We start from the raw sequence: 25566 nt of genomic DNA, 5'->3' as shown, positions 1-25566 counted from the left end.
AAGATAGATTATGAGAGTAAACTAACTCAAAATATAAAAACAGAAAGCAAAAGTTTCTACAAATATATAAAAAAAAGAGTGGCTAAGGTAAACATTGGTCCTTTAGAGGATGAGAAGGGGGATTTAGTAACGAGAAATGAGGAAATGGCCATGGCATTGAACAGGTATTTTATGTTGGTCTTCACAGTGAAAGAAGCAAATAACATGCCAAACATTGATGACGAAAGGCTATGGCAGGTGAGGGCCTAAAAACGATAATTTTCACTAAAGAGGCAGTGTTAGATAAGCTAATGGGTAGACAAGTCTCCTGACCCTGATGGAATGCATCCCAGGGTACTAAAAGAGATGATGGAGGAAATAGCAAATGTACTTGTGGTAATTGGTAATTTACCAAAATTCGCTGGACTCTGGGGCAGTTCCAACAGATTGGCAAACAGCAAATGTGACGCCATTGTTTCACGAAGAAGGTAGACAAAAGGCAGGTAACCAAAGGCCACTTAGCTTAACTTCTGTAATGGAGAAAATGCTTGAATCTATCATCAAGGAAGAAATAGTGAAACATCTGGGTAGAAATAGTCCCATTGGAAAGACACAATGTGGGTTCATGAAAGGCAGGTCATGTTTAACTAATTTAGTGGAATTCTTTGAGGACATTACGAGCATGGAGACAATGGGGAACCTGTGGATGTGGTGTATCTGGATTTCCAGAAGGCATTTGACAAGGTGCCGCACAAAAGACTGCTACATAAGATAAAGGTGCACGGTGTTACGGGTAATGTGTTAGCATGGATAGAGAATTGGTTAACTAAAGGAAGGCAAAGAGTGGGGATAAATGGGTGTTGTTCTGGTTGGTGATCAGTGAATAGTGGTGTGCCTCAGGGTTCAGTGTTGGGACCGCAATTGTTTACAATTTACATGGATGATTTGGAGTTGGGGGCCAAGTGTAGTGTGTCAAAGTTCGCAGATGACACAAAGATGAGTGGTAGAGCAAAGTGTGCAGAGGACGCTGAACGTCTGCAAAGGGATATAGATAGCTGAAATGAGTGGGCAAGGGTCTGGCAGATGGAGTACAATGTTGGTAAATGTGAGGTCATCCATTTTGGTAGGATTGGGAGAAGCGAATGCAATAGACGGGATTAAAGGAGGTGCACATGAAGCGCTGCTTCACCTGAAAAGAGTGTTTAGGCCCTGAGATGGTGAGCAGGGAGGAGGTGAAGGGGCAGGTGTTGCGCCTTCTATGATTGCATGGGAAGGTGCCGTGGCGGGGAGGGAGGGGGGGGAGGGGGGGGCAAGGTGTTGGGTGTAATGGAGGAGTGAACTAGGGTGTCCCAGAGACAGCAGTCCCTGCGGAATGCTGAGAGGGGGAGTGAGGGGAAGATATGTTTGGTGGTGCAATCATGCTCTATACTCTCCCCACAGATGCTGTCAGACCTGTTGAGATTTTCCAGCATTTTCTGTTTTTTATTTCAGATTCCAGCATCTGCAGTATTTTGCTTTTATATAAGAACATTTAAATTGTTGGAATATCAGAAATCCAGGAGCCAATTCACACACAGCAAAGTCTTACAAACAGCAATATAATAATGATCAGACAATCAGTTTTAGCATATTTGAGGGATAGACTGATGCGCTATCAATAAGGCGAAAGACTACCTGTGTGCCAATACAAGTGTAGGCTTTTATTCACAACAGAATCAGGAGCAGATCCCAACAAATAACCAACCTGGACTGAACAAGGGGGAGGAGACAGCCACCTTTATACTAGGTGCCGAGGGGAGGAGCCAAACTGGAAGGGGATGTGTCCAGGTATGACAAGCACACACAACGGTGGTCCATATAGGACAAAGGCACAACTGAGGTCCACCACATTCACCCCTTCCTTTAAAAAAACAACACGGGGGTGAAGCGGAAACAATATTACAAGTCCAGACGAACCGGTGGCTTGATCCGCCGTCGCGATCGTCGTAGTGCAGGTCGCAGAGTCGTCCGAGCAGGGAGCGATGTCGGCCCAGGCTCCGTACAGTGAGCGTCGAGAGAAGGCGCCAGATGGTGTGAAGCGGACCGATCCGTCGTCCCGTCCAGTCGTCGGGTACTGCGTGGCGACGGCTCCGGCGACTCAAGCGAGCTGTACATAGGGGCGAGAGGAGTGAGCAGTGGCCCTGGTGGCGTATGGGGAACAGTGGGAACCGGAGCTAGGGGGTGGGGGGCCGCAACAGGCTCTGGGCACACTACATTGGGGACAGGGACTGAGGGAGGAAGAGGCGCAGCAATCTCCGAGTGGACAACACCAGGGACCGTGGGGCGGAAGGACGTGGTGACCTCAGGGACACCCGCGGGTGCCAAGTCACGGACAGAAACCGTGTCCTCCCGCCCATCAGGGTACGCTACGTAAGCGTATTGAGGATTAGCATGGAGCAATTGGACCTCCTCGACCAAAGGATCTGCCTTATGGGTCCGGACATGCTTCCGAAGCAGGACGGGCCCCGGGGACATCAGCCAATCCGGGAGCGAAGTACCTGAGGAGGACTTCCTGGGGAACGAAAACATCCGCTCGTGAGGGGTCGTATTGGTCGCTGTGCACAAGAGTGACCTATTGGAATGTAATGCGTCCGGAAGGACGTCTTGCCAACGGCTGACTGGAAGGCCCCTAGACCGTAACGCTAATAGAACAGCCTTCCAGACGGTTGCGTTCTCCCGCTCTACTTGACCATTGCCCCTGGGGTTATAGCTAGTGGTGCGGCTGGAGGCAACGCCTTTGGCGAGCAGGTACTGCCTCAGCTCGTCACTCATGAAAGAGGACCCACGATCGCTATGAACATAGGCTGGGAAACCGAACAGGGTGAAGAGCTTGTTCAGGGTCCGAATCACTATAGCCGTGGTCATGTCCGAGCAGGGGAAGGCAAAAGGGAAACGTGAGTATTCATCAATGATATTCAGGAAATAAACATTGCGGTTAGAGGAGGGGAGGGGGCCTTTAAAATCAATGCTAAGGCGCTCAAACGCGCGAGTGGCCTTTACCAGGTGCGCCCTACCTGGCCGGTAGAACTGCGGTTTGCACTCAGCGCAGACCCTGCATTGCCTGGTAATCGTCCGGACTTCCTCGAGGGAGAAGGGCAGGTTACGGAACTTGACAAAATGGAAAAATCTGGTGACACCCGGGTGACAGAGGTCGTTATGGAGGGACTGTAGCTGGTCTAGTTGGGCGCTGGCACATGATCCACGGGACAGGGCATCTGGGGGCTCATTGAGCTTCCCGGGCCGGTACATGATGTCATATCTGTAGGTGGAGAGCTCAATCCTCCACCGCAAGATCTTGTCATTCTTAATCTTGCCCTTTTGCCTGGTGTTAAACAGGAAGGCAACTGACCGCTGGTCCGTAATTAAGGTGAATCGTTGGCCCGCGAGATAATGGCACCAGTGCCGGACGGCTTCCACTATGGCCTGGGCCTCCTTCTCGACCGAGGAGTGTCGAATCTCAGGGGCGTGTAAGATCCGGGAAAAGGCCACCGGACAGTTAAGGGTGGCGGCTAGGGTGAAGTCAGGCGCATCACTTTCCACTTGGAATGGGATGGATTCGTCCACAGCATGCATCGCGGCCTTCGCAATGTCCGCTTTGATGTCGTCGAAGGCCCAACGGGCCTCCTCCGCCAGGGGAAAAGAGGTCGATTTTAGAAGCGGACGGGCTTTATCCGCGTAATGGGGAACCCACTGGGCATAATAGGAGAAGAAGCCCAGACATCTCCTCAGTGCTTTGAGGGTCATAGGAAGGGGAAGCTGCATAAGGGGACGCATACGGGCTGGGTCGGGGCCAAGGACACCATTTTCTATCACGTAGCCAGGGATGGCGAGGCGGCGTGTCCGGAAAACACACTTTGCCTCATTATATGTGAGGTTCAGGAGAGTGGCCGTACGAAGGAATTTTTGTAGGTTGGCATCATGATCCTGCAGGTCATGGCCGCAGATGGTGACGTTATCCAGATACGGGAAAGTGGCCCGTAGCCCGTGCTGGTCTACCATTTGATCCATGGCCCGCTGGAAGACTGAGACCCCATTGGTGACACCAAAGGGGACTCGGAGGAACTGGTAGAGGCGGCCATCCGCCTCAAAGGCAATATATGGGCGATCCTCCGAGCGGATAGGGAGCTGGTGGTAAGCCGATTTCAAATCGATCGTCGAGAAAACCCTATAGTGCACGATGCGGTTGACTATGTCCGCGATACGGGGAAGAGGATACGCATCTAGTTGGGTATACCTGTTTATGGTCTGGCTGTAGTCAATCACCATGCGGTGTTTCTCCCCCGATTTAACTACGACCACTTGCGCAGTTTTCTGCATGACCATTTACCTTGATCTCCATTATTGACTTGGAGAGTTGATGAGGCTGCGACTGGTCCAGGCAAATCGATGCCACCGTCGAATCAAAGAAGAATCCGTCTTCGTCACCGTCTGATGACGTCACGGATAAAGCTTCCTGCTCAGCGCGTCTTGATGCCAGTCTCAAAGATGGCGATTCCTGCACTTCCGGTGACCGCATCAAAGATGGCGATTCCTGCACTTCCAGTGACCGCATCAAAGATGGCGATTCCCGCGCTTCCGGTGACCGCATCAAAGATGGCGATTCCCACGCTTCCGGTGACCGCATCAAAGATGGCGATTTCCGCACTTCTGGTGACCGCATTAAAGATGGCGATTCGCGCGCAGCCGCCGCCTGCATTAAAGATGGCTGCGCCCGCGGAACACACGTGGCACCACGAGGCTTCGGAAGTGGCTTTGCCCGGCAGACTTTAGCGAAGTGGCCTAGCTTACCGCATCCGGAGCAAATCGCGTCCTTCACCAGGCAGCGACGCCGAGGGTGCTTGGGTAGGCCGCAAAAGTAACATTTGGACCCCGCCGGAACAGCCGACGCGGTGGAGCCGTCGGTAGAACAGGATGCAAGGTAAGATCCGAGGTTGTGAGAGGCCGCTTCTAACGTTTCAGCCATCGTGGCTGTTCTTCGGAGATCTAGGTCATCTTGTTCCAGCAGGCGCTGCCGGATGTATGTAGACTCAATGCCCGCAACGTAGGCGTCGCGGATCAGGTCCTCCGTGTTCTGAGCTGCTGTAACAGCCTTACAGTCACAAGCTCGAGCTAGGACCCACAGGGCGCGCAGAAATTGGGCGCACGATTCTCCTGGCTGCTGCTTGCGGGTGGTTAGGAGATGTCTGGCGTAAACCACGTTAGGGCTCTTTCGGAACTGCCCTTTTAGGAGTTCGATAGCGTCCGCGTATGTAGCAGCGTCCCGGAAGATTCCATAGACGGCTTCGCTTACCCGGGCGCGGAGCACGTGGAGTTTAGCGTCGTCGGTGTCGATGGCCGTAGCGGTGTCGACGAATGCTTCGAAGCAGTCCAGCCAATGATCGAATTTATCAGAGGCTCCAACCTCTTGAGGGTCTAATGTTAACTTGTCGGGTTTTAGAAACTGCTCCATGCTGGTCAACTGTTGTGAATAAAATTGATGTGCTATCAATAAGGCGAAAGACTACCGGTGTGCCAATACAAGTGTAGGCTTTTATTCACAACAGAATCAGGAGCAGATCCCAACAAATAACCAACCTGTACTGAACAAGGGGGAGGAGACAGCCACCTTTATACTAGGTGCCGAGGGGAGGAGCCATACTGGAAGGGGATGTGTCCAGGTATGACAAGCACACACAACGGTGGTCCATATAGGACAAAGGCACAACTGAGGTCCACCACATAGACATTGGCCAGGAAAAGAGGATTATGGATATTGATCTGGGAGACAATGAAACAGCTGCCCTATGCACCAGTCTGTGCCCTCCACCCTCCACCCTGCTGGATAATGCAGGTGTGAACCTGTGACCTTTCTAGCCTGTGCAACTCAGTGTCAAAAAAATAGCACCTTTGATATTCCAATCCAAACTTTCTTTAAGTAACAGTGGGTTAGTACTGCTGCCTTACAGCCCCAGGGACCCGGGTTCAATTCCGGCCTCGGGTTACTGTCTGTGAGGAGTTTGCATGTTCTTCCTGTGTCTGCCTGGGTTTCCTCTGGGTGCTCCGGTTTTGTCTCACAGTCCAAAGATGTGTGGGTTTGGTTGATTGGCCATGCTAAATTAACCCTAGTGACAGGGGGATTCGCAGGGTAAATATGAGGGGTTACGGGAACAGAGCCTGGTTGGGATTGTTGTCAGTGCAGGCTTGATGGGCCGAATGGCCTCCTTCTACACTGTAGATTCTATGAACAATTATTCTATTAATCTGAATTAACACAATGGAGTTGTCCAACTTGTTGGTGCAAGGGATCACTTTATTTGGCATAGGACTTTAATTACTCACTGAGCCACTTCCTCAGTTTCCATCAGTGCAGTTAATATGATTGTCACATCTTAGCATTCTGTCAGTGTATCTTCATCCAAGCTCTGATCTACTTCAATATCATTTTCCTCTGGTGACAGCTGATGTGTGTTTGAGTTGCTTTTACTGCACGTAACAGAAATGAACACTAAACCACTCATTGTTTAGTGGTAAAATCAGGTTGACTTATACAAACGTCTGTGACCCTGAGCATGTTGTTGCTGTTCCTTCTCTTCATTTGGGCTTTTCATTTCCTACAAAACCTTGACAAATGACTCAAAACAGAATCTGTCCATGACTCTTATCTTTACGCAATCTTATAATTCCTTAGGACAGAATCAGAGAATATTACAGCACAGAATGGAAGTTATATTGTTTATTTGTAACACAGCTGAATGGGATAGATTGGATAGTCAAACAATCTTTTTCCTTGAAATGTGCCATTCAGCCCATCAACTCCATGAAGTTGTTTTTCTCCCCGAGAACCACTAAGGCTAACCTCATTCTCCTGATTGCTCCCCATATTTGCATGTGCGCCACACAAGTGCCAGGTAATGACCATCTCCAACAAGAAAGCATCTATCCATCTCCCCTTGGCATTGCTAACACTGAAACACCCGTAATCAACATCCTGGTGGTCATCATTGACCAGAAACTGAACTGGACTAGCCATGAAAATACTGTGGCTACAAGAATAGGCCAAACACTCAGAATCATGTGGCGAAAAACTCACTTCCTGACTCCCTGAAGCCTGTCCACAAATTACAAGTCACAAGTCAGGAGTGTGATGGACTTTCCCCTTGCCTGGATGAGTGCAACTCCAACAACACTCAAGAAGCTTGGCACCATACAGGACAAAAAAACAGCTTGCTTGATTGAAAACCCATCCACAAATCCACAAGTCCAAAGATGTGCGGGTGAGGTAGATTGGCCAGGTTAAAAAATTGCCCCTTAGAATCCTGGGATGGGTAGGTTAGAGGGATTAGCGGGTAAATATGTGGGGGTAGGGCCTGGGTGGGATTGTGGTCGGTGCAGACTTGATGGGCCGAATGGCCTCCTTCTGCACTGTAGGGTTTCTATGATTTCTATGATTTCTATGAAATATTGGTCCCTCCACCACTGATGCACAGTAACAGCAGTGTGCCATCTACATGCTGCCCTTCAGGAATTCACCAAGCCTCCTGAGACAACATCTTCTCAACCCATGACCACGGTCATTTGGAAGGTCAGGGACAGCAGATAATATGGGAATGCCACCACCTGGAGGTTCCTCTCCAAGCCACCATCATCCTGACTTGGAAATATATTACAGTTCCTTCACTGCTGCTGGATCAAAATCCTGAATTCCCTTCCTAACAGCATGGTGGGTTTACCTACACCATGTGGACTGCAGCGGGTCTCGAAGGCAGTTCTCCACCACCTTCTCAATGGGCAATAAATGCTGGGCCTAGCCAGTGAAATCCACATCCCTTGAATGATTAAAAATAAATATCCTCAACAATCACTTTAATGCAACGAAGTAATTTGCTTTTATAAGACAATGAACTCTGCTTCAACAACACTTTTTGACAGACAAATTCAGAAACCTACCACAATCTATAACAACTATTTGTGATCACTGATTCTTTTTGTTCAATTATTACCATCTTGTCAATCTGTAGAAGTAGCCTTTCGTTATTTGCCTCATTATCCTGCCTCACAATTATCCTGCCTCTGTCAGTTTTAGTCAAATATGCATTCGCCTTTCACATATCTCTTAATAATTATAACTTTTCATTTAGAAACTTTTCCATTCCTTCTATTTCTTGCCCATAATATGGTGCTTAAAATTGTTCACAATATAGTACACACCGTACACAATACTGCCAACATATTCCAACTGCTGATTAACAGTATCCGTTCGTCTGGCTTTCTTCTCTCTTTATCTGTGGTTCTTTTGCCTTTTAGCTTTCTCTTTGTTGTCTCCTTGCAAAGCCAGCTTCTGCTCTAATTACATGGTTGCTCACTTTAATTTTCTGTCTTCCCCAGGTTACTCACCTCTTCTCGCAAATGCATGTTCATTGTAGCATAGGGTTGATCCTGCCTTCAACTATAATCCACGAAGCACATACTTTCCAACCAGGATCACTGGATCATGCTTTGTGAAGAAATATTTGCTGATTTAATATCTACTCCTCCATTATCCACAAGCAAGCTCTAGAGCTCTGAGTATGAGCAAATGCAACCTTGAGTTCGGTATTGCAGACATGGGGCACATTTCTCTCAAAAGAATTTCCAAGTGTTGTCCCCACCAGAAGGACTGGTGAGATTCCCACTGGGAGTGTCGCTGTGATTCAGTTTGCAATTCACCCACACTCAGGCCAGAATTCTCTGGTTTCTTGTAGCCTGCCATCACTGCCAGTAAGAACGAAGAACTTAGCACTCAGCCAAATCTTCATTCACAGCAGCAGGAATGGATAATCCCAGCCACAGGCAAGGTCCAAGAATTCAGGCCTTAGAAATATTTTTGGATCTGGGGAGATTATCACTGAATTCACCCACATTTGGAATTTTGTTTGGAAGAACAAAGAACAATACAGCACAGGAACAGGCCCTTCGGCCCTCCAAGCCCGTGCCGCTCCCTGGTCCTAACTAGACCATTCTTTTGTGTCCCTCCATTCCCACTCCATTCATATGGCTGTCTAGATAAGTCTTAAACGTTCCCAGTGTGTCCGCCTCCACCACCTTGCCTGGCAGCGCATTCCAGGCCCCCACCACCCTCTGTGTAAAATATGTCCTTCTGATATCTGTGTTAAACCTCCCCCCCTTCACCTTGAACCTATGACCCCTCGTGAACGTCACCACTGACCTGGGGAAAAGCTTCCCACCATTCACCTGATCTATGCCTTTCATAATTTTATACACCTCTATTAAGTCTCCCCTCATCCTCCGTCTTTCCAGGGAGAACAACCTCAGTTTACCCAATCTCTCCTCATAACTAAGCCCCTCCATACCAGGCAACATCCTGGTAAACCTCCTCTGTACTCTCTCCAAAGCCTCCGTGTCCTTCTGGTAGTGTGGCGACCAGAACTGGACGCAGTATTCCAAATGCGGCCGAACCAACGTTCTATACATTTGCAACATCAGACCCCAACTTTTATACTCTATGCCCCGTCCTATAAAGGCAAGCATGCCATATGCCTTCTTCACCACCTTCTCCACCTGTGACGTCACCTTCAAGGATCTGTGGACTTGCACACCCAGGTCCCTCTGCGTATCTACACCCTTTATGGTTCTGTCATTTATCGTATAGCTCCTCCCTACATTATTTCTACCAAAATGCATCACTTCGCATTCATCAGGATTGAACTCCATCTGCCATTTCTTTGCCCAAATTTCCAGCCTATCTATATCCTTCTGTAGCCTCTGACAATGTTTGGAGGGTGAACCAAAAAGAGGCCGGCTCCTCAGAGATTGGGGTGCAAATTTTAAAGGGTGCCCCGATATCCTGACAACCCTACATGGCTGCCACCCTCCTTCTCGCCAGCTAAGACCCTCCCCCCACTTACTGGCATCAGGGGCCCTGCATTCGCTGGTACCAACCCACCCCCTCAACCCCAAGTTAGCAACATCCCACCATGTGATTGGCAAAGGCCTCCTCCCTCCTCTTCTGAAGCCTCCACATGCCCCCTTGGCACTTCCAACCTTGAACTCTGGCACTGTCAACTCAGCACCATGACAGTGCCAATTTGGTAGTGCCAACTGGGGCTGCAAGGTTAGCACTGCCAAGGTGCCTGGGGCAATTCCAGGGCATTACACAGCAATTTCCCCAACCACTCAGCGCTTCATTGGCCACTGAGCCCCCTGGCGTGGCCATCACAATTCCCCAGTCGGAGAATTGCAGGAGCAGGGAGAATCCGGCTCCAAACCAATCTTGCATAATTAAATGAATATTTAAATATGCTAATCTGGTTCATTCCCACACTACGTCGGGGCGCAGATGTTGGGAGAATCCCAAAAGGTGTTGTCACCAGCGCTAACCGTGCTAGAACCCCCTGCCCCCTCCCATGATTCTCCAGCCATGGTGCAATTTGCACATGAACATGCGGGGCTGGAGAATTGCACTGGAATTTTACACCCCACCCCCCAAAACGGAGGGCAAGATGGCAGGTGGGAATGGCCATAAAATTGGCCAACAGTGCCATTCCCGGTGCCCACCTGCCACCACCCACCTCCACTGCCATCATACAGATGGCAGGAGAGGAAACCCTGGTGAGCCTTGGGACCAGGTTAGTGGGATATCATCCATTGTAGGACCACCCATCCCCTGAGATGTGAAACATCCCCCTGGATTCCCCTTGCCCTTTCATGCCCTACACTCCCCCTCATCAACCCCTCATCAGGCTGTGCCAACCTGGCCCCAGTTACACCCCAGACTCACCTTCCTTCTCAGCTCCAACACCTTCCTCTAAACTTAGCTGCAATCCCAGAAGTGGCCACCATGCCTGGAACATAAGAGCTGTTAATCTTCCCATTGACTGGGGCAGCTCTCTGAGGCAGGACTCCCTTTCGGTGAGGGGCAGCCATTCTGCCTCTTGCCAGTCGAAGGGTGGTCAGCCGTACACTAGCTGCGGGACAAACCAGCCTAGAAGTGGGCTCACCCCTCACTTTTACATGAGGGGGAAGAAACCACCACTCCCAGTGTAAAATTCACTCCATAAAATTATAATGATACAGGAGACCATTCCTGCTGCCTGGGCTCAGTCACACACAAGGCGGTGCATTTATTAACTGAGGCATTGGTAGGACTGTGCAATTCAAACCTTCTTCTCTCCTCACCATTTTGTTCCTCCTTCAAGCACCATTTCTTAAAGCGTAAGGAATGGCACAGAGCATACACTCCAGGGTGCAGAAATTCTTGGATCCCATCTCTGCTGACAGAAATGCAGCATAGCGGATTGCCTATGCCCTGGTCAGGAAGGGCACAAATCCCATCACAGAAAAATCGTCATGGCTTTGCCTGTACTTTGCCATGGGTGGCACGGTCGCACAGTGGTTAGCACTGCTGCCTCACAGCGCCGGGGACCCGGGTTCAATTCCAGCCTCAAGTCACTGTCTGTGTGGAGTTTACACGTTCTCCCCATGTCTGCATGGTTTCTTCCCACAGTCTAAAGATGTGCGGGTTAGGTTGATTGGCCAGGCTGAATTGACCATAGGGGACTAGCTAGGATAAATGCACGGGATTATGGGGTTACAGGAATAGGGTCTGGGTGGGATTGTGGTCGGTGCAGATTCGATGGGCTGAATGGCCTTCCTCTGTTCTATCGGATTGTATGATTCTACTATGTGTAAGAAGAAAAAAAACAAAGATGCACTGACTAAAAGTATAGAATGGGGAAACTAATGAGGCAGAAAGAAACAACAGAGAATCATTGGAGGATAGGGATTTGGAACACAGAGAGAAAAAAGGAGGCAAGGAGCAGGGAGCATATTGAACAGAGATATGGGCCAAAGGGGACCAGAATGAAGCAGCTTGGAAATGAAAGGGATTAGGGAGAGGGAAGACAACTGGAGCAAAGACAATAAATTGAAATGGGGAGGAATCTGTTACATTCTGAACTTTGCAGTGCCAGCTCTTTACAGTCTAGTCATCATTAGTTCTGGATTTGAAGAACTTCGCACTCTGGAGAAGTCAATTCGCTGCACGCTGGGGAAAAGTCAGCGGTAGGTTTTAAAATCATCTTACAAAGCTTTAATATTTATACACCTTGCCTGAGGGCAGTTTCATCAGCTTGAATCTAATATTTGTAACACTGTCAGAGGCAGCTTGTGTGGGGTAAAGACGGATGATTGGTCCCAGTCTGCAAATAGACCTGGGTCACATACTGAACACAGCAGTGCAGTCTGCATGCTTTCAATTATTTGTCTTCTGCTGACAACGAATTAACATGCTGGAATGACAACTCAAGTTGCTCCTGGCTGATTGAAGTTGCGCCATGAGGTACGATGAGCCAAGCACATTGACCACAGAGATTGCACAGTTGCAATTAGCAGGAGCTGTAAACATTGGGCTGCATCCAGCCTCCCTGCTGCCGGGCAATTCTCCCAAAAGCGCTGAATTGGTTGGAAAACTGTTCTAGATCAGTCCTTCAGACCCGAATCTCCCCACTCTGTGCACTGCAGAGGTCACAATCGTGAATATCATTAAAAACCCAGTGGGGGGGGGGGTTCGCACTGAAGAGCCTGAAATCAGTGGGATGAGCGGGAACCCGCACGTGCGCACATCGCTGGGAGATCACTGAAAAGACCTCCCAGCATCCAGATCATTGCCCTCCAACCCCCACAGACATCGCTGGCCCCCACAGCCACCCCCACAGACATCGCTGGCCCCCACAGCCACCCCCACAGACATCGCTGGCCCCCACAATCTCCCCACAGACATCGCTGCCCCTCCCCCACCCCCCCCACCCCCCCCCCACCGTCTGCCCCCACACACAGACATGGCTGCCCGGTCACCCCATGCCCCCATGGATCCGGATAATGCGGGTACCCAATCCCTCCACTCCTTAGAACATACTGTCCTCACTGCTGCCCTGCAGAGAACTTGCGAGCATTCCCTCTCTTGAATGGGAGCCTTGAGTATTGCCACCCCCCCCCCCCCCCCTCCACCCCCCCCGTCCCTGTCCCGCCGGACTCAGCAGCCTATTGAATGGCAGCCAATCAGCACCCCGAGGGATGCATGACACTCAACTGAATGCAGCCTTCAGAATTTCTCACAAGGATTTGTTGCCAACGGGCCCTTGACTGACCACTCTCACTGCACCTGCTCTCCTGTAATAATGATAAGAAATCTCACAACACCAGGTTAAAGTTCAACAGGTTTATTTGGTAGAAAAAGCCACTAGCTTTCAGAGCGCTGCCCCTCCATCAGGTGAGTGGGAGATGTGCTCACAAACAGGGCATATAAAGACACAAACTCAATTTACAAAATAATGGTTGGAATGCGAGTCTTTAGAGGTAATCAAGTCTTAAAGGTACAGACAATGTGAGTGGAGAGAGAGTTAAGCACAGGTTAAAGAGATGTGTATTGTCTCCAGCCAGGACAGTTAGTGAGATTTTGCAAGCCCAGGCAAGTCGTGGGGGTTACAGATAATGTGACATGAACCCAAGATCCTGGTTGAGGCCGTCCTCATGTGTGCGGAACTTGGCTATCAGTCTCCGCTCAGCGACTCTGCGCTGTCGTGTGTTGTGAAGGCCGCCTTGGAGAACGCTTACCCGAAGATCAGAGGCTGAATGCCCATGACCACTGAAGTGTTCCCCAACAGGAAGAGAACACTCTTGCCTCACATGCCACACATGCTCCCGTAATAAGCCAGAGCTAGAATGGACACACAGCCAGTCACGCCACAAAGATGTCTGCGTGCAAACCTGCTCCCAGATTTTCAGAGGTCGACCAGGAGCACCTGCTAGATGCTGTGGAGGAGAGGCGTGAGCGTCTGTTCTCAGGCCAGGGCCCTAACCCAAGGGGTGCACCCGCCACGTCATTGTGGGGGGAGGTGGCAGAAGTGGTGAATGCCAGGAGCCTGACACCGTGCTCTGTGTCGGAAAAAAATGTACGACCTCCTTCGAGCAGCAAGGGTGAGTGAGCATCCCACTTGGAACCCCGCACGTGCTTGGCACGGATCGCCAACCCTGCTTAGACATCTGAAGGGCATGCAACAAGTGACCCCTCCCCCAGGAACAGAATCTAACCCCTTCCTCTCACCTCACATCGAGCACCCTTCAGTGGTGACCACTTTCCCCAAAACTGTCAGCACAACTCCCGAGACACGGGCATGCATTGCGCACCATTCACTGCAATATGTTAATGCTTGCTATCCACCTTATGTTCCCACAGGAAAAGAACATTCACAATGTGCGTGAAACGACACAGACTGTTGGTATTGTGCCTGACCTGGGGCAGCTGACCAGCATCGAGGAGCGTGCCATGAAGCTGGCAGGGGGTGATGAGCCATCCCGAATGGTCACCAACAGCCTGGTCGGCGTCCACAAGCCCTCGAGGTAAGTGCGATGCTGCATGAAATGTTTTGCCTCCCTTTCCCTAATGTGTGTTCTTTATTGCAGCTCTGGACCCAGAGGAACCCGGCCCTTCGGGTGTTGCCGCCGCCCCTGCTGCTCTGGAGTAATTTGCCCACGACCCCCTGGATGACACCTCAGAGGGAGGCACTGAGGAATCCTCCGAGGGCAGCATCACTGAAGCGGCACCGGCATGTACCACACAACCCACCAACACAGAGACAATCACCACGGTGGGTACTTTTAGTGTTGAGGCTTCTGGGTCACGATCTGGTGGGCACATCACAGACACTAATGCACATCGGGTGGAGGCACATCTGAAGGCTCGGGCGCACGGAGGTCTGCCGGAGGCCAGGATTCAGCTGTCCCCAAGCCAGCTGCTGGGCCTCTGGATGTGTTTCTCCCAAGGCTGGTGGAGATGCATCAGGAAACCCGGGTAGTTGTGGAAGGGCTGTCAGCAACCAGGCTGCGACTGCAAGGCGATTTAGGGGAGTCCAACAGAGTGCTGTTGCAGGAGGTGGTGCCGACACAGCGTGCGAACCAGGCCAACTCTGCAAGGGTGGAAAGTCTAGCTCAGGGGTCTGTCCTCATGGGTGACAGGGTCCAGGCATCCAGGACGCACAGCGTTCGATGGCCATGGGTGTCGGGGGCATGTGGGAGACACTGCTGGCCATGGTTGGGACTCTCACTGGCATTCTGGAGACACAGCAGGCCGTGGCTGTGAGTCTCGACAACTTAGCCTAGGCTCAGAGGGCTACTGCTGAGAGGCTCCAGAGCCTCACAGAATGCTGTAGCGGAGGGGTCCCGGAGCTTGGCCCAGTCTCAGAGGCCCAGGGCTGAGTTATCACACATCATGGGGCAGACACATCTAGGCCTCCAGGACTGGCAGAATCAGATGACGGCGGAGCTTCTGGAGCTCAGTCCAGCTACCCTGGCATCCCATGGAGTGTCCCCTGGGCCTCTGGGCACCCCAACGGAGGAAGGAGGGCTCGAGCCCATGCTGGGGCCTTTCACCCAGGAGATCCCAGACATCCCGAGACCTTCCGATTCCCCCCTTCCTCACACCTGGACATCTCAGGGCCAGCGAGGTGAACAGGGTGTCACCGAAACAGTGCCATCCTCAAGGCAGCCGGGGCCCTCCAGGTCCCGGCCACCCAGAGGACGTCCGCCAAGGGCATCACAGGCAATGGGGCGGGCATTACAGCTGGACGCCTCCGATGTGCATTCTGGGGTAGCATCGAGAAGAAGCAGTAGACAGCACAAAGCAAGAAAGTTGTAGTTCACTAAGAGGGCACAGGTGAAAGTCAGCATTAGTCAGGGTTTATTAATCAATAATGTTAAGAAAACAAACTGTTAGTTGCACCTCACAGCTATGACTAATGTGTCTCTGATTTCCCCCCCTGTCCCCCCCACAGGGCTGAGTGTTCCCGATTCCCAAACTCAGAGGTGCTGTCTGTTGAGCCTTGCAGACTCAGCCACATGTTACAGAGTGCCTGCCCTACCTTCCTCAACATCCACCAGACCCTTGGTGCAAGGGATGCAAGAATATATGTCCCCTAACCTTACAGCTATGTGGGCCAGGGTGGCAGCGTGCATTCGGAGTACAGGTAGGAGTCAGACTTGAGTTGCACTAGAGGCAGGATCCCAGTGTGCACAACAACGAGTTGTCATCATCCTTCAGTCTTCAACCGAGACTCGCAACCATTGCCAGCCCAGGCACATTGATAGTGTCGGATGTTTCTGGGGGATAGGATGGTGGGATGACAGGAGCAGGGGAAGGTTGATGTGGTGGTTTGAGGACCCAGGTTGGTTTGAAGGGGGAATACCCGGCTGCACTTGCTCTTGGGGTGTGGTGGATGTGTGGTGGTTACAGACCCCTCACTGCACAGCACCAGCTAGGTGAAGGGGGCTGCAAACAAGGTGTCCCTCGCTGCCCTTCCCTGCTGGACACCTGCCATCGTGCCCGCCCTCTTTCCTCCGGCTCTTCATATGGCAGGATGCCCACCTCACCCCCTCGCCGCTCCTCCTCCTCCTTCTCCTCTTGCTCCAGCTGGTCTCCCTACTGCCGGGCGATGTTGTGAAGAGCGGAGCAAACGATGATGATGCATGAAGCACGCACAGGGTCATCCTGGAGGGCCCCTCAGAGCGGTCCAAGCAGCGGAACCACATCTTCAGCAGGCCGATGTTCAACGACGGACCAGGTGGCTGCATGGGCCTCGTTGTAGTGGGTCTCCGCCTCGGTCTCGGGTCTCCACACAGGCATCATCAGCCATGGCCTTAGCAGGAACCCTTGTCACCCAATAGCCACCCTGGGAGCCTGGGCTGGTCTTCAAAGCACCCAGGGATGTCCGACTGCCTGAGTACAAAGCTGTCATGGACACTCCCTGGGTGGCGTGCATCGACCTGCATGATCTTCATTTGATGGTCGCAGACAATTTGGACATTCAGGGAGTGGAAACCCCTTCCTGTTCACAAATTGCTGCAGCCCTGCAGTGGGGGTCCGCAAGGTGATGTGCGTGCCATCCACTGCACCCTGCACATTGGGAATCCCGGCGATGGATGTGAAGCCAAGAGCCCAGGCCTCCTGCTGTGCACGGCCCACATTGAAATTAATGAACTGCCCTGCCCAGGCATACAGGGCATCTGTGACCTGCCGCACACATCTGTGCACGGAGGCCTGGGAGATCCCAGCTAGATCACCACTGGGAGCCTGGAATGATCCGGAGACATAGAAATTCAGGGCAGCCGTCACCTTCACGTTCACAGGGAGTGGCTGGCCGCCCCTCCCCTGAGGTGCCCGGTGTGCGACCACCTCACAAAGGTGTCGCACCGTGGTCTTGGACAGGCGCAGCGAGTGACAGCACATCTTCTCCAAGAGGGCCTTGAAGGAATTGCGGGGCCTGTACCTCCTTGCCTTCGGCACCTTCCACCTTCTGTGCACCCTCTCAGGAGGCTGCCCACACATCTCCTGGCCATCAGCGGCAGCCCCCTCCCCTCCTTCCTGAGGGTCTGGGAGCGGTTGCTCCTGTGGTGATCTCTCCAAGCCCGCCACCTCCTCCTCCTCCACCCCTGCTGCCACCATCATGATGTGGAAATGCCGGCGTATGACTGGGGTAAACACAGTAAGGAGTCTAACAGCACCAGGGTAAAGTCCAACAGGTTTATTTGGTAGCAAACGCCACTAGCTTTTGGAGCGCTGCTCCTTCGTCATGTGAGTGGGAGTTTCAAATTGCTCTCCTTTTCCCTAGCCAGTCGTATGTGTTGTAGAAGATTGCAATAAAAGAGAACCTTCATCTGATACACCGTTGTAACATATAACCCAAACTGGAGTCATAATAGGCATTAGAGGTTACTGCAGATGGGCATGACTTGTTCCATGGTCGAGAGAAAGAGAAATATTTTATTGTTCAGCCCTCGACAGGGTACAGAGGAAAGTTTTGAGAATATTGCCAGGACTGGAAAACGTTAACTATGAGGGATGATTGGATAGACTCTATTTGTTTTCTTTGGAATAGATGAGACTTTGTACATTAAACCAAGTTGTACACAGTTGTGAGAGGCCAGATAAAGTGAATAGAAAGGATCAATTTCTTCAGCAGAGAGACCCATAACCAGTGGAGCATAGATTTAAAGTAATAGCCAGAAGGATGAGAGGGGAAATTGAGGAGAAACATTTTCACCCAGAGGAGGGTACCTAAGAGGTTATAGAGACTGAGGGCAGTATTTTACTATTTTTTTTCTAAGTGCCGGGCGGGCGTAGAACTGGGAGAGTTTCAGATCCATTTTTTGGGCACGGTGAGTGGAGGAGGATGGGCAATCGTGGTACCCATTGGCAAGAAGAGAGATGTGGTCCTTTCATCAGAATTTAGGTTAGAAATTAGCAAACAGGACTCCAAAAGTAGTCATCTCCGGATTATTCCCAGTGCCACACGCGAGTATGGAAAGGAGGATAAAGTCGATGAATGTGTGACTCGAAAGACAGTGCAAGTGAGAGGGCTTTGGGTTCTTAGAACATTGAGGTTGGCTCTGGCAGGGATAGGACCCATACAGGTCAGTGAGTTCCTCACAAGGTTTTTTGCTCATGATATTGGGGAGCATTTAACCTAACTTGGCAGGTGTGTGAGAACCAAGAGTTAATGTCAGAGAGGAATACTAAGATGCACGGAATACTGGGAGAAATGGATAGTAGTGGAGTAGAGACTAGTGATTTATTAACATGGCATCAGAGTAAAGGAGAAAGTAATGAAGTCCAAGTCGGGGCTCATCTGCATGCTTGCAAATGAACATGGTAATTAAGTTGATGAGCAGGCACAGATTGCCAAGTGGAAATGTGATGTTGTGGCAATAATAGAGACCTTGCTCAAAGAAGGGCAGGACTGAATGTTAAATACTGCTGGATACAAAGTGTAGCAAAGAAAGAAATAGGGAGAAGTGGAGGTGTTAATTAAGGAGATCATTGCAGTGCTGAAGAGAAAGAGTATCCCAGAAGAGTCATGTACAGATCTATTTGACTAGAGCTAAGGAACAAAGAAAGTGCAATTCCATTGATCAGTGTAGTCCAGAGACTCTGGTGGGAAAGATGTAGCAGAATAAATTTGCAAGGAAGTTACAGGGAGGTGCAAGAATTATAGAACAGTTATAATCAGGGGACTTCAATAATGCGAATATAGATAGGGATAATAAAAGCTTAAAGGATAGAAGGATAAGGAGGTCCTAGAGTGTGTCTTGGTGTGGCATGTGGATCAAATATCAATAAGCATAAATAGCGGACATTGATCATTGTATAATAAGATTTAGGTTTGCTATGAAAAGGCCAAAGAGCAGTCTAGAGTAAGAATAATTAACTGGGGGAAAACAAACTTCACTGGGATAAGAAGAGATCTAATCCATTACATCTAGAATACCACTATCAAATCTCCTCTTAGCCTTCTTTTCTCCAAAGAAAGCAGTCCTAACCTCGCCAATCCATATTCATAACTGAAGTTCCACATCCCTGGAACCATTTTCGTGAAGCTTTTCTTCACTCTTTCCAATGCCTTTGCATTCTTCCTAAAGTCTAGCACCTAGAACTGGATGCCAGACTCCAACTGTGGTCAAACTAGTGTTTCTACAAGTTCCTTGCTCTTGCACTCTATGCCCCTATTAATTATGGCTACAATACTGAATGCTTTATTAATCGGCTCTCAACCAGTGAACTTTATCTGTAACCTGTCTGCCTGTTCCACCAATTTGTCTATGTTCTTTTGAAGTTTTACACTGTCCCCCTCACAATTCACAATGCTTCCAAGTTTCATAAGATCTGCAAACTTTGAAATTGAGCCCAAAATACCAAGGTCTAAGTTGGTGAAATAGGCAGATAAAGTTCAATGCGGAGAACAGTAAAGTGGTTCATTTTAGTAGGAAGAATATGGAGAGAAAATATAAAACAAAGGTTGCAATTCAAAAGGGATTTGGTTGTATATGTGCAAAAGTCATTAAAGATGACAGGAGGGCGTTTAATAAAGTATGTAGTAAGTTCGGAATCACAGAATAGTTATTGTGCAAACAGAGGCCATTCAGCCCATGGTGTCTGTACTGGCTCTCCAAATGAGCATTATGACTTAGAGCCATTCCCCTGCCTTTTCCCCATACCCATGCACATTATTTCTATTCAAGTAATCATCTAGTGTCCTCTTGAATGCTTCAATTGAATCTGCCTCCACCACATGTTCAAGCACTGCATTCCATACCCAAACTACTCGCTGGGTGAAAAAGAATTTTCTCACATCACATTTGCTTCTTTTGCAAATCACTTTAAATCTGTGCCCTTTCATTTTTGATCCTTTTATGAGCAGGAAAGGATCCTCCCTATCTATTCTGTCTGCCTCTCATGATATTGAACATCTCAAACAAATCTCCTCTTAGCCTTTTAGTCTCCAAGGAGACCAGTCCCAATCTCTCCAAACTATCCTCAATACTGAGGTTTCTCATTTTTGTAAACCACTTCAGCACTCTCCCCAATGCGATCACATCCTTCCTACAGTGTGGCACCCAGAACTGTACACAATATTCCAGCTGAGGTCTAACTAATGTCTCGTATAAGTTTAGCATAACCTCCTTGCTCTTGTACTCTATGCCCCTATTAGTGAAACCCAGAATGCTATATACTTTATTAACTGTTCTCTCCTCCTGTCCTACCACCTTCAACGATCTACGCACATATATTCTCAGGTCTCTCTGCTCCCGCACGCCTTTAAGAATTTTACTGCTTTTTAAATATTGTCTCTCCATATTCTTCTTTCCAAAATACATCATATCACACTTCTCCCCACTGAACTTCATCTGCCACCTATCTACCCACTCCACCAACTTGCCTTTGTCCTTTTGAAGTTCTACACTGTCTTCATAGTTTATAATATTTTCAAGTTTTGTGTCATCCACAAACTTTGAAATTGTCCCCTGCACACCAAGATCTAGATCTTTAATATATAATCAGGAAAACCAAGGGTCCCAATACTGAGCCCTGGGGAACTCCGCTGCAAACATTCCTCCAGCCTGAAAAATAGCCAGTTACCAATGTTCTCTGTTTCCTATTATTCAGCCAATTTTATATTCACATTGCTTCTGTCCCATTCATTCCATGAGCTTGAACTTTTCACACAAGCCTGTTGTGTGGCACTGTATTGAATGCCCTTTCAAAGTCCATGTACATCACTTCAACAGCATTATCCTCCTGTCTGTTACATCCTCAGAAAATTCCAGCAAGTTAGTTAAACGTGACTTCCCCATTAGATGTCCATGTTGGTTCTTCCTAATCAACCCATGTTTTTCCATGTGACTACTGATTCTATCCTGAATGGGGGCGATTCTCCCAAAAGCGCAGAATTAGTGGGAAAACTGTTCTAGATCATGACTGTTTTGTCAGTTCAACTCCTCACTTGAATCTCCCCACTCTGTGCACTGCAGAGGTCCCAATCATGAATCTCATTAAAAACCCAGGGGAGGCGGGGCCTATTCACGCCAGAGTCTGACATTTCTGGAACTCTGCGCATGCTCCAATCTGTCAGACTCCCTGTTTGCTGGCCAGCCCAGGATCCCCTCACTGCAGCCCCTCCAACCCCCTCACGTGACCCTCACAACAATTCCCAGGCCAGCCCTGACCCCCCCCACTCCCGGGGCGCCCCGATGTCCAGCCTACCTCCCCCCAGCAGTGGCGATCCCCCACTCCCGGGGCGCACCGATGTCCAGCCTACTTCCCCCCAGCAGTGGCGATCCCCCACTCCCCTCACCCCGGCAGGCAATGCCCGGCAGACCACCCGGCTCCCAACCCTTCCCAATTGCTGCCCTCCCTCCATCCCAGACTGATCCCCATGCAGAGTGGCAGTGGGACCCCCCACCCCCACGATTGCCCCTAATCACCACCCACTTGGCACTGCCCGATGCCCAGTGGGCAGTGCCAAGGTGCCCCCTTGGCATGGGCACTTTGCCCCTTGGGCAGTGCCAGGGGATACAGGCTGGCACTGTCAGGGGGCCCCAATTGTCCCCCCCTTCATTCCGGCGGGGTCTCCCCAAACGTGGGGAACTAGTCTAAACCCCGCTGGAATGAAGTACTCCTGCCAGGGTGGGAGATTCAATCGGGACCGGTAAGTTCCTGATAATTGCACTTAAAATACATTTAAAACATATCTTTAAAAGATTCAAATGATTTACCAGTCGTCCCGCCAGTTTCCAGCATGGTCTGATCTCCGACTGTTCACCGGCTCTGGGAAAGGCGCATGCATTCTGAGCGGATGCGCAAATCCCGGAACAAGGCCAGCGACGCGCATCTCCCAGCCCGAACCACCAGAAAGTTGCGGGTCAGGATGGGAGAATCGCCCCCGTTTCTAGAAGCTTGCCCACTACTGATGTTAAATTGACTGGTCTGTAATTGCTGGGGCTATTTTGACAACTTTTTTTGAACAAGGGTGTAACATTTATTTATTAATAGATTCATAGAATACAAGAGCAAGGAACGATGTTGAACTTGTAGAAGACACTCACTGGTCTCAACTGGAGTATTGCATCCAGTTCTGTAGGAACTGGGTTTCGGAAAGATATGAAGGCATTAGAGAGGACGCAGAAAAGATTCATGAGAATGGTTCCAGGGATTAGGAATCTTTGGTTGTGAAGATAGATTGGAGAAGCTGGAATTGTTTTCCTTAGAGAGGAGAAGGCTGATGAGAGATTTAACAGAGGCATTCAGAATTGTGCGGGGTCTGAACAGAATAGATAGCGACAAACTGTCCCCACTTGTGAAAGGATCCATAATGAGAGAATTTAAATTTAAAGCAATTGGCAAAAGAAGCTAAAGCGACATGAGAAAAAGGCTTTTTTGCCCAGCCAATGGTTGCAGCCTGTGATGCACTGCCTGAGAGTGTGGAATAGGTTCAATCGAAGCATTGAAAAACGAATTAGGCTGTATTCAGAAAAGAAGAAATGAGCGGGCTTAGGGGGAGCCTCGAAAGCTTGTGTGGCTTTTGCTACCAAATAAACCTGTTGGACTTTAACCTGGTGTTGTTAAACTTCTTAGGGGGAGAAGGCAGGAGAATTGGAAATAAGTGCATCGCTCATTCGGAGAGCCAGCGCAGACAGGATGGGACGAATGGCCTCATTCTGTGATCCTAATGACGCGTCCCTGGGCTTCCCCGGGCAAATGTTGGCACACTCCCAATGATCCCTTTCTTAAATTCTGCAAGTATCAATCCGTGAAAGCACAATCGTGTCGAGAAATCACAGCGGAAAGAAGAGTTCGCATTAGTATACAGCAACCGAAATTACTCAGTCGTGATTCAAGAAGGAAATAGAATAAAGAAACCTGATGCGAGACAAGACAATTAACCTGCCGACCTTACTCACCCTCTTCCCAGCCCCTCACCACCCCTCAAACCATGAGATTCCCTGGTAAAGAAACTGGGCTCCCACTTTGATCCACAGAGCTTCGCTTCTTACCCAGTCCGCTGCATTCACCTAACTATTGAGCTTCACTGTGCTACACAGACTGAAGCAGTCTCCACATTCCTGTTTCTGAGAAATGTGTCCAGATCGCAAATCAAATTTCACGTCAAACAGGCTCCAGAGATAAATATTGCTTTGGGGGGAAATACTCTCATCCTGTCCAATAGTTCTTTTTTTTAAAAAAGATGAGTGTAAATGCTCCCGGGGCGTTGGGAAATAGGATATTAATCATACATTACATATACTTGCAAGTTCATGTCCTCATAGACTTCTTACAGGATTATGCCGCTGGTAGATTCAAACTGTCCCATAAAAGTTCATCTCATTCATAAACTTGAAGGTTTTGGGGGTTGATATCTGTAACTTGACCCCCACTCCCCCCTCCGCCCAGGATTTGTCTTACCTGTCCACACACAGGACGGTAATGATGCCCACCGTGGTGAACTGGTTGGTGACATCCAGGACGGTGACCGCCTTGCACATGAACTGCCCGAACACCCAGTGTCTGTCCCGGACCAGCTGGTGGATGGTGAAGGGCATCCCCAGGAGGAACAGCAGGTCGGCGGTGGCCAGGCTCAGCACGTAAATGTCGGACACCCCTTTGCTCTTGCATGCCAGCAGCGTGTAGATAACCAGGCTGTTTGCCCCCACCCCGACCACGCACAGGATGCCATACACCGAGGGCAAGATGTGCATCATGGTGGCGTCGTGCAGCAGCTGCCCCGCGGTCAGATCCGAGGAGTTGCTCGGCGTGCCCCAGCCTTCGGAGGCGTTCAGCCTCCAGCTCCCTTCATCGGTCCGGTTCCAACTCTCCATGCCCAAGGATAGGCTCCAGGAGCCGGGAGTGTGATTGTAAACCCGCTTCGAGTGCCGCTCAGTCAGGGACTGAGGGAGGCGGTGGAGAGAGTTGGTCAGTTTCCTTGTCTATTTCAATCGTGTGAAATGGCACATCCTTCATTCACATTCTCAACAGGCAGCAGTGAATCTCACTGCCCTGGGGGAAGTCTTGCCCACTCTAAAGACCTGAGTCTCTGAAAGTCGCTGCCGCTTCTTTTTATCTTCTTCAGGAGGCTGCCGATGGAATCAGTCAATCAGTCAGAGCATGAGGCTGCTGAGATGATCCGGCTATAGTTTCTCAAGTGGTTTGATGTAATTTCTTCTTGTTGCAATAAGGTGCTTGAGGTCTGACCGATCTTCCCGCACAACCCCTTCATAATCTCGACGCACGAAGTGGGACAGAAAAGGGTAGTTGGGTAGCGGATATGGGCGTTTTGAGGAGCAGCTGACATCTACCCCTGGGGGGGGGGGGTCACCTCTGTGATAGACCAAGGGCTGGGTCATTGATCAGGAAGGGTGGCTACGATCAAGCATCCGACCAAAGCCTAGGATCAGGTCTTGTCAGCTGGGATTTTATTTGTCCTTCTTGTGGGGACCATCAATTGGATTCAATTTGAATTTTTTTTTTGGAACAAGCAAGGAGATGGATTTGGGTCTGCCTGGTCCACTCTGGCTTTGTAACTTGAAAAATGTTTGCACCTTCTCCCCGTGTCTGCGTGGGTTTCCACCGGGTGCTCCGATTTCCTCCCACAGTCCAAAAATGTGCAGATTAGGTTGATTGGCCATGCTAAATTGACCCCAGTGTCACAGGATTAGCAGAGTAAATATGTGAAATTACAGGAATATAAGGCCCGGGTAGGATTGTGGTCGGTGCAGATTCGATGGGCCGAATGGCCTCCTTCTGCACTGTAGGAATTCTATAATGATTTTATGATTCAATAAATTGAGTTTAAAAAAAAAATTTTTTAAACACAGACCAAATTTATCCCTGCCTCGTTGTAATGGAGATCTCTCGCGGAAGGTCAGATTTCCTATTGTGGCTATTGCTACAACAGCTTCAGACCTCATTTCTTGGCTTTCAACAGAACACAGGAAAATATTCGAAACTACAAATTGGGAAATAAAGCAATAGCACCTGTCACCTCCTGGGACAAAGTTCCCTCCCACCATTGAAGTACCTTTAAAGCGCAGTCGCTGTTGAACTGTGGGATGTGGGACAGCCAGTTTGTAAACAAGGGCTGGAATTCTTCAGCCGTTCACGGCACTGCTGCCTCACAGCGCCAGGAAGTCGGGTTCAATTCCAGCCTTGGATGGCTGTCAGTGTGGAGTTTGCACTTTCTCCCTGTG

The 25566-nt window shown here is 49.8% G+C and overlaps 1 protein-coding gene across 1 annotated transcript in view; it reads right to left on the bottom strand.

Moving 5' to 3' along the window:
- mchr2b (melanin concentrating hormone receptor 2b) overlaps positions 1-24198 on the bottom strand; it is a 63232-nt gene extending 39034 nt beyond the window's left edge. The window contains exon 1 of the mRNA XM_078231479.1: positions 23786-24198. Coding sequence (XP_078087605.1) covers positions 23786-24198 — 413 coding nt within the window. The remainder of the gene's footprint in view (positions 1-23785) is intronic.
- Between the last annotated feature and the right edge of the window lie 1368 nt (positions 24199-25566).

This window comes from Mustelus asterias, chromosome 16, assembly GCF_964213995.1.
Source record: "Mustelus asterias chromosome 16, sMusAst1.hap1.1, whole genome shotgun sequence".
Lineage (NCBI taxonomy): Eukaryota > Metazoa > Chordata > Chondrichthyes > Carcharhiniformes > Triakidae > Mustelus > Mustelus asterias.
The sequence above is the reverse complement of the archived record's forward strand: the minus strand, read 5'-3'. Positions and strand labels throughout refer to the sequence as shown.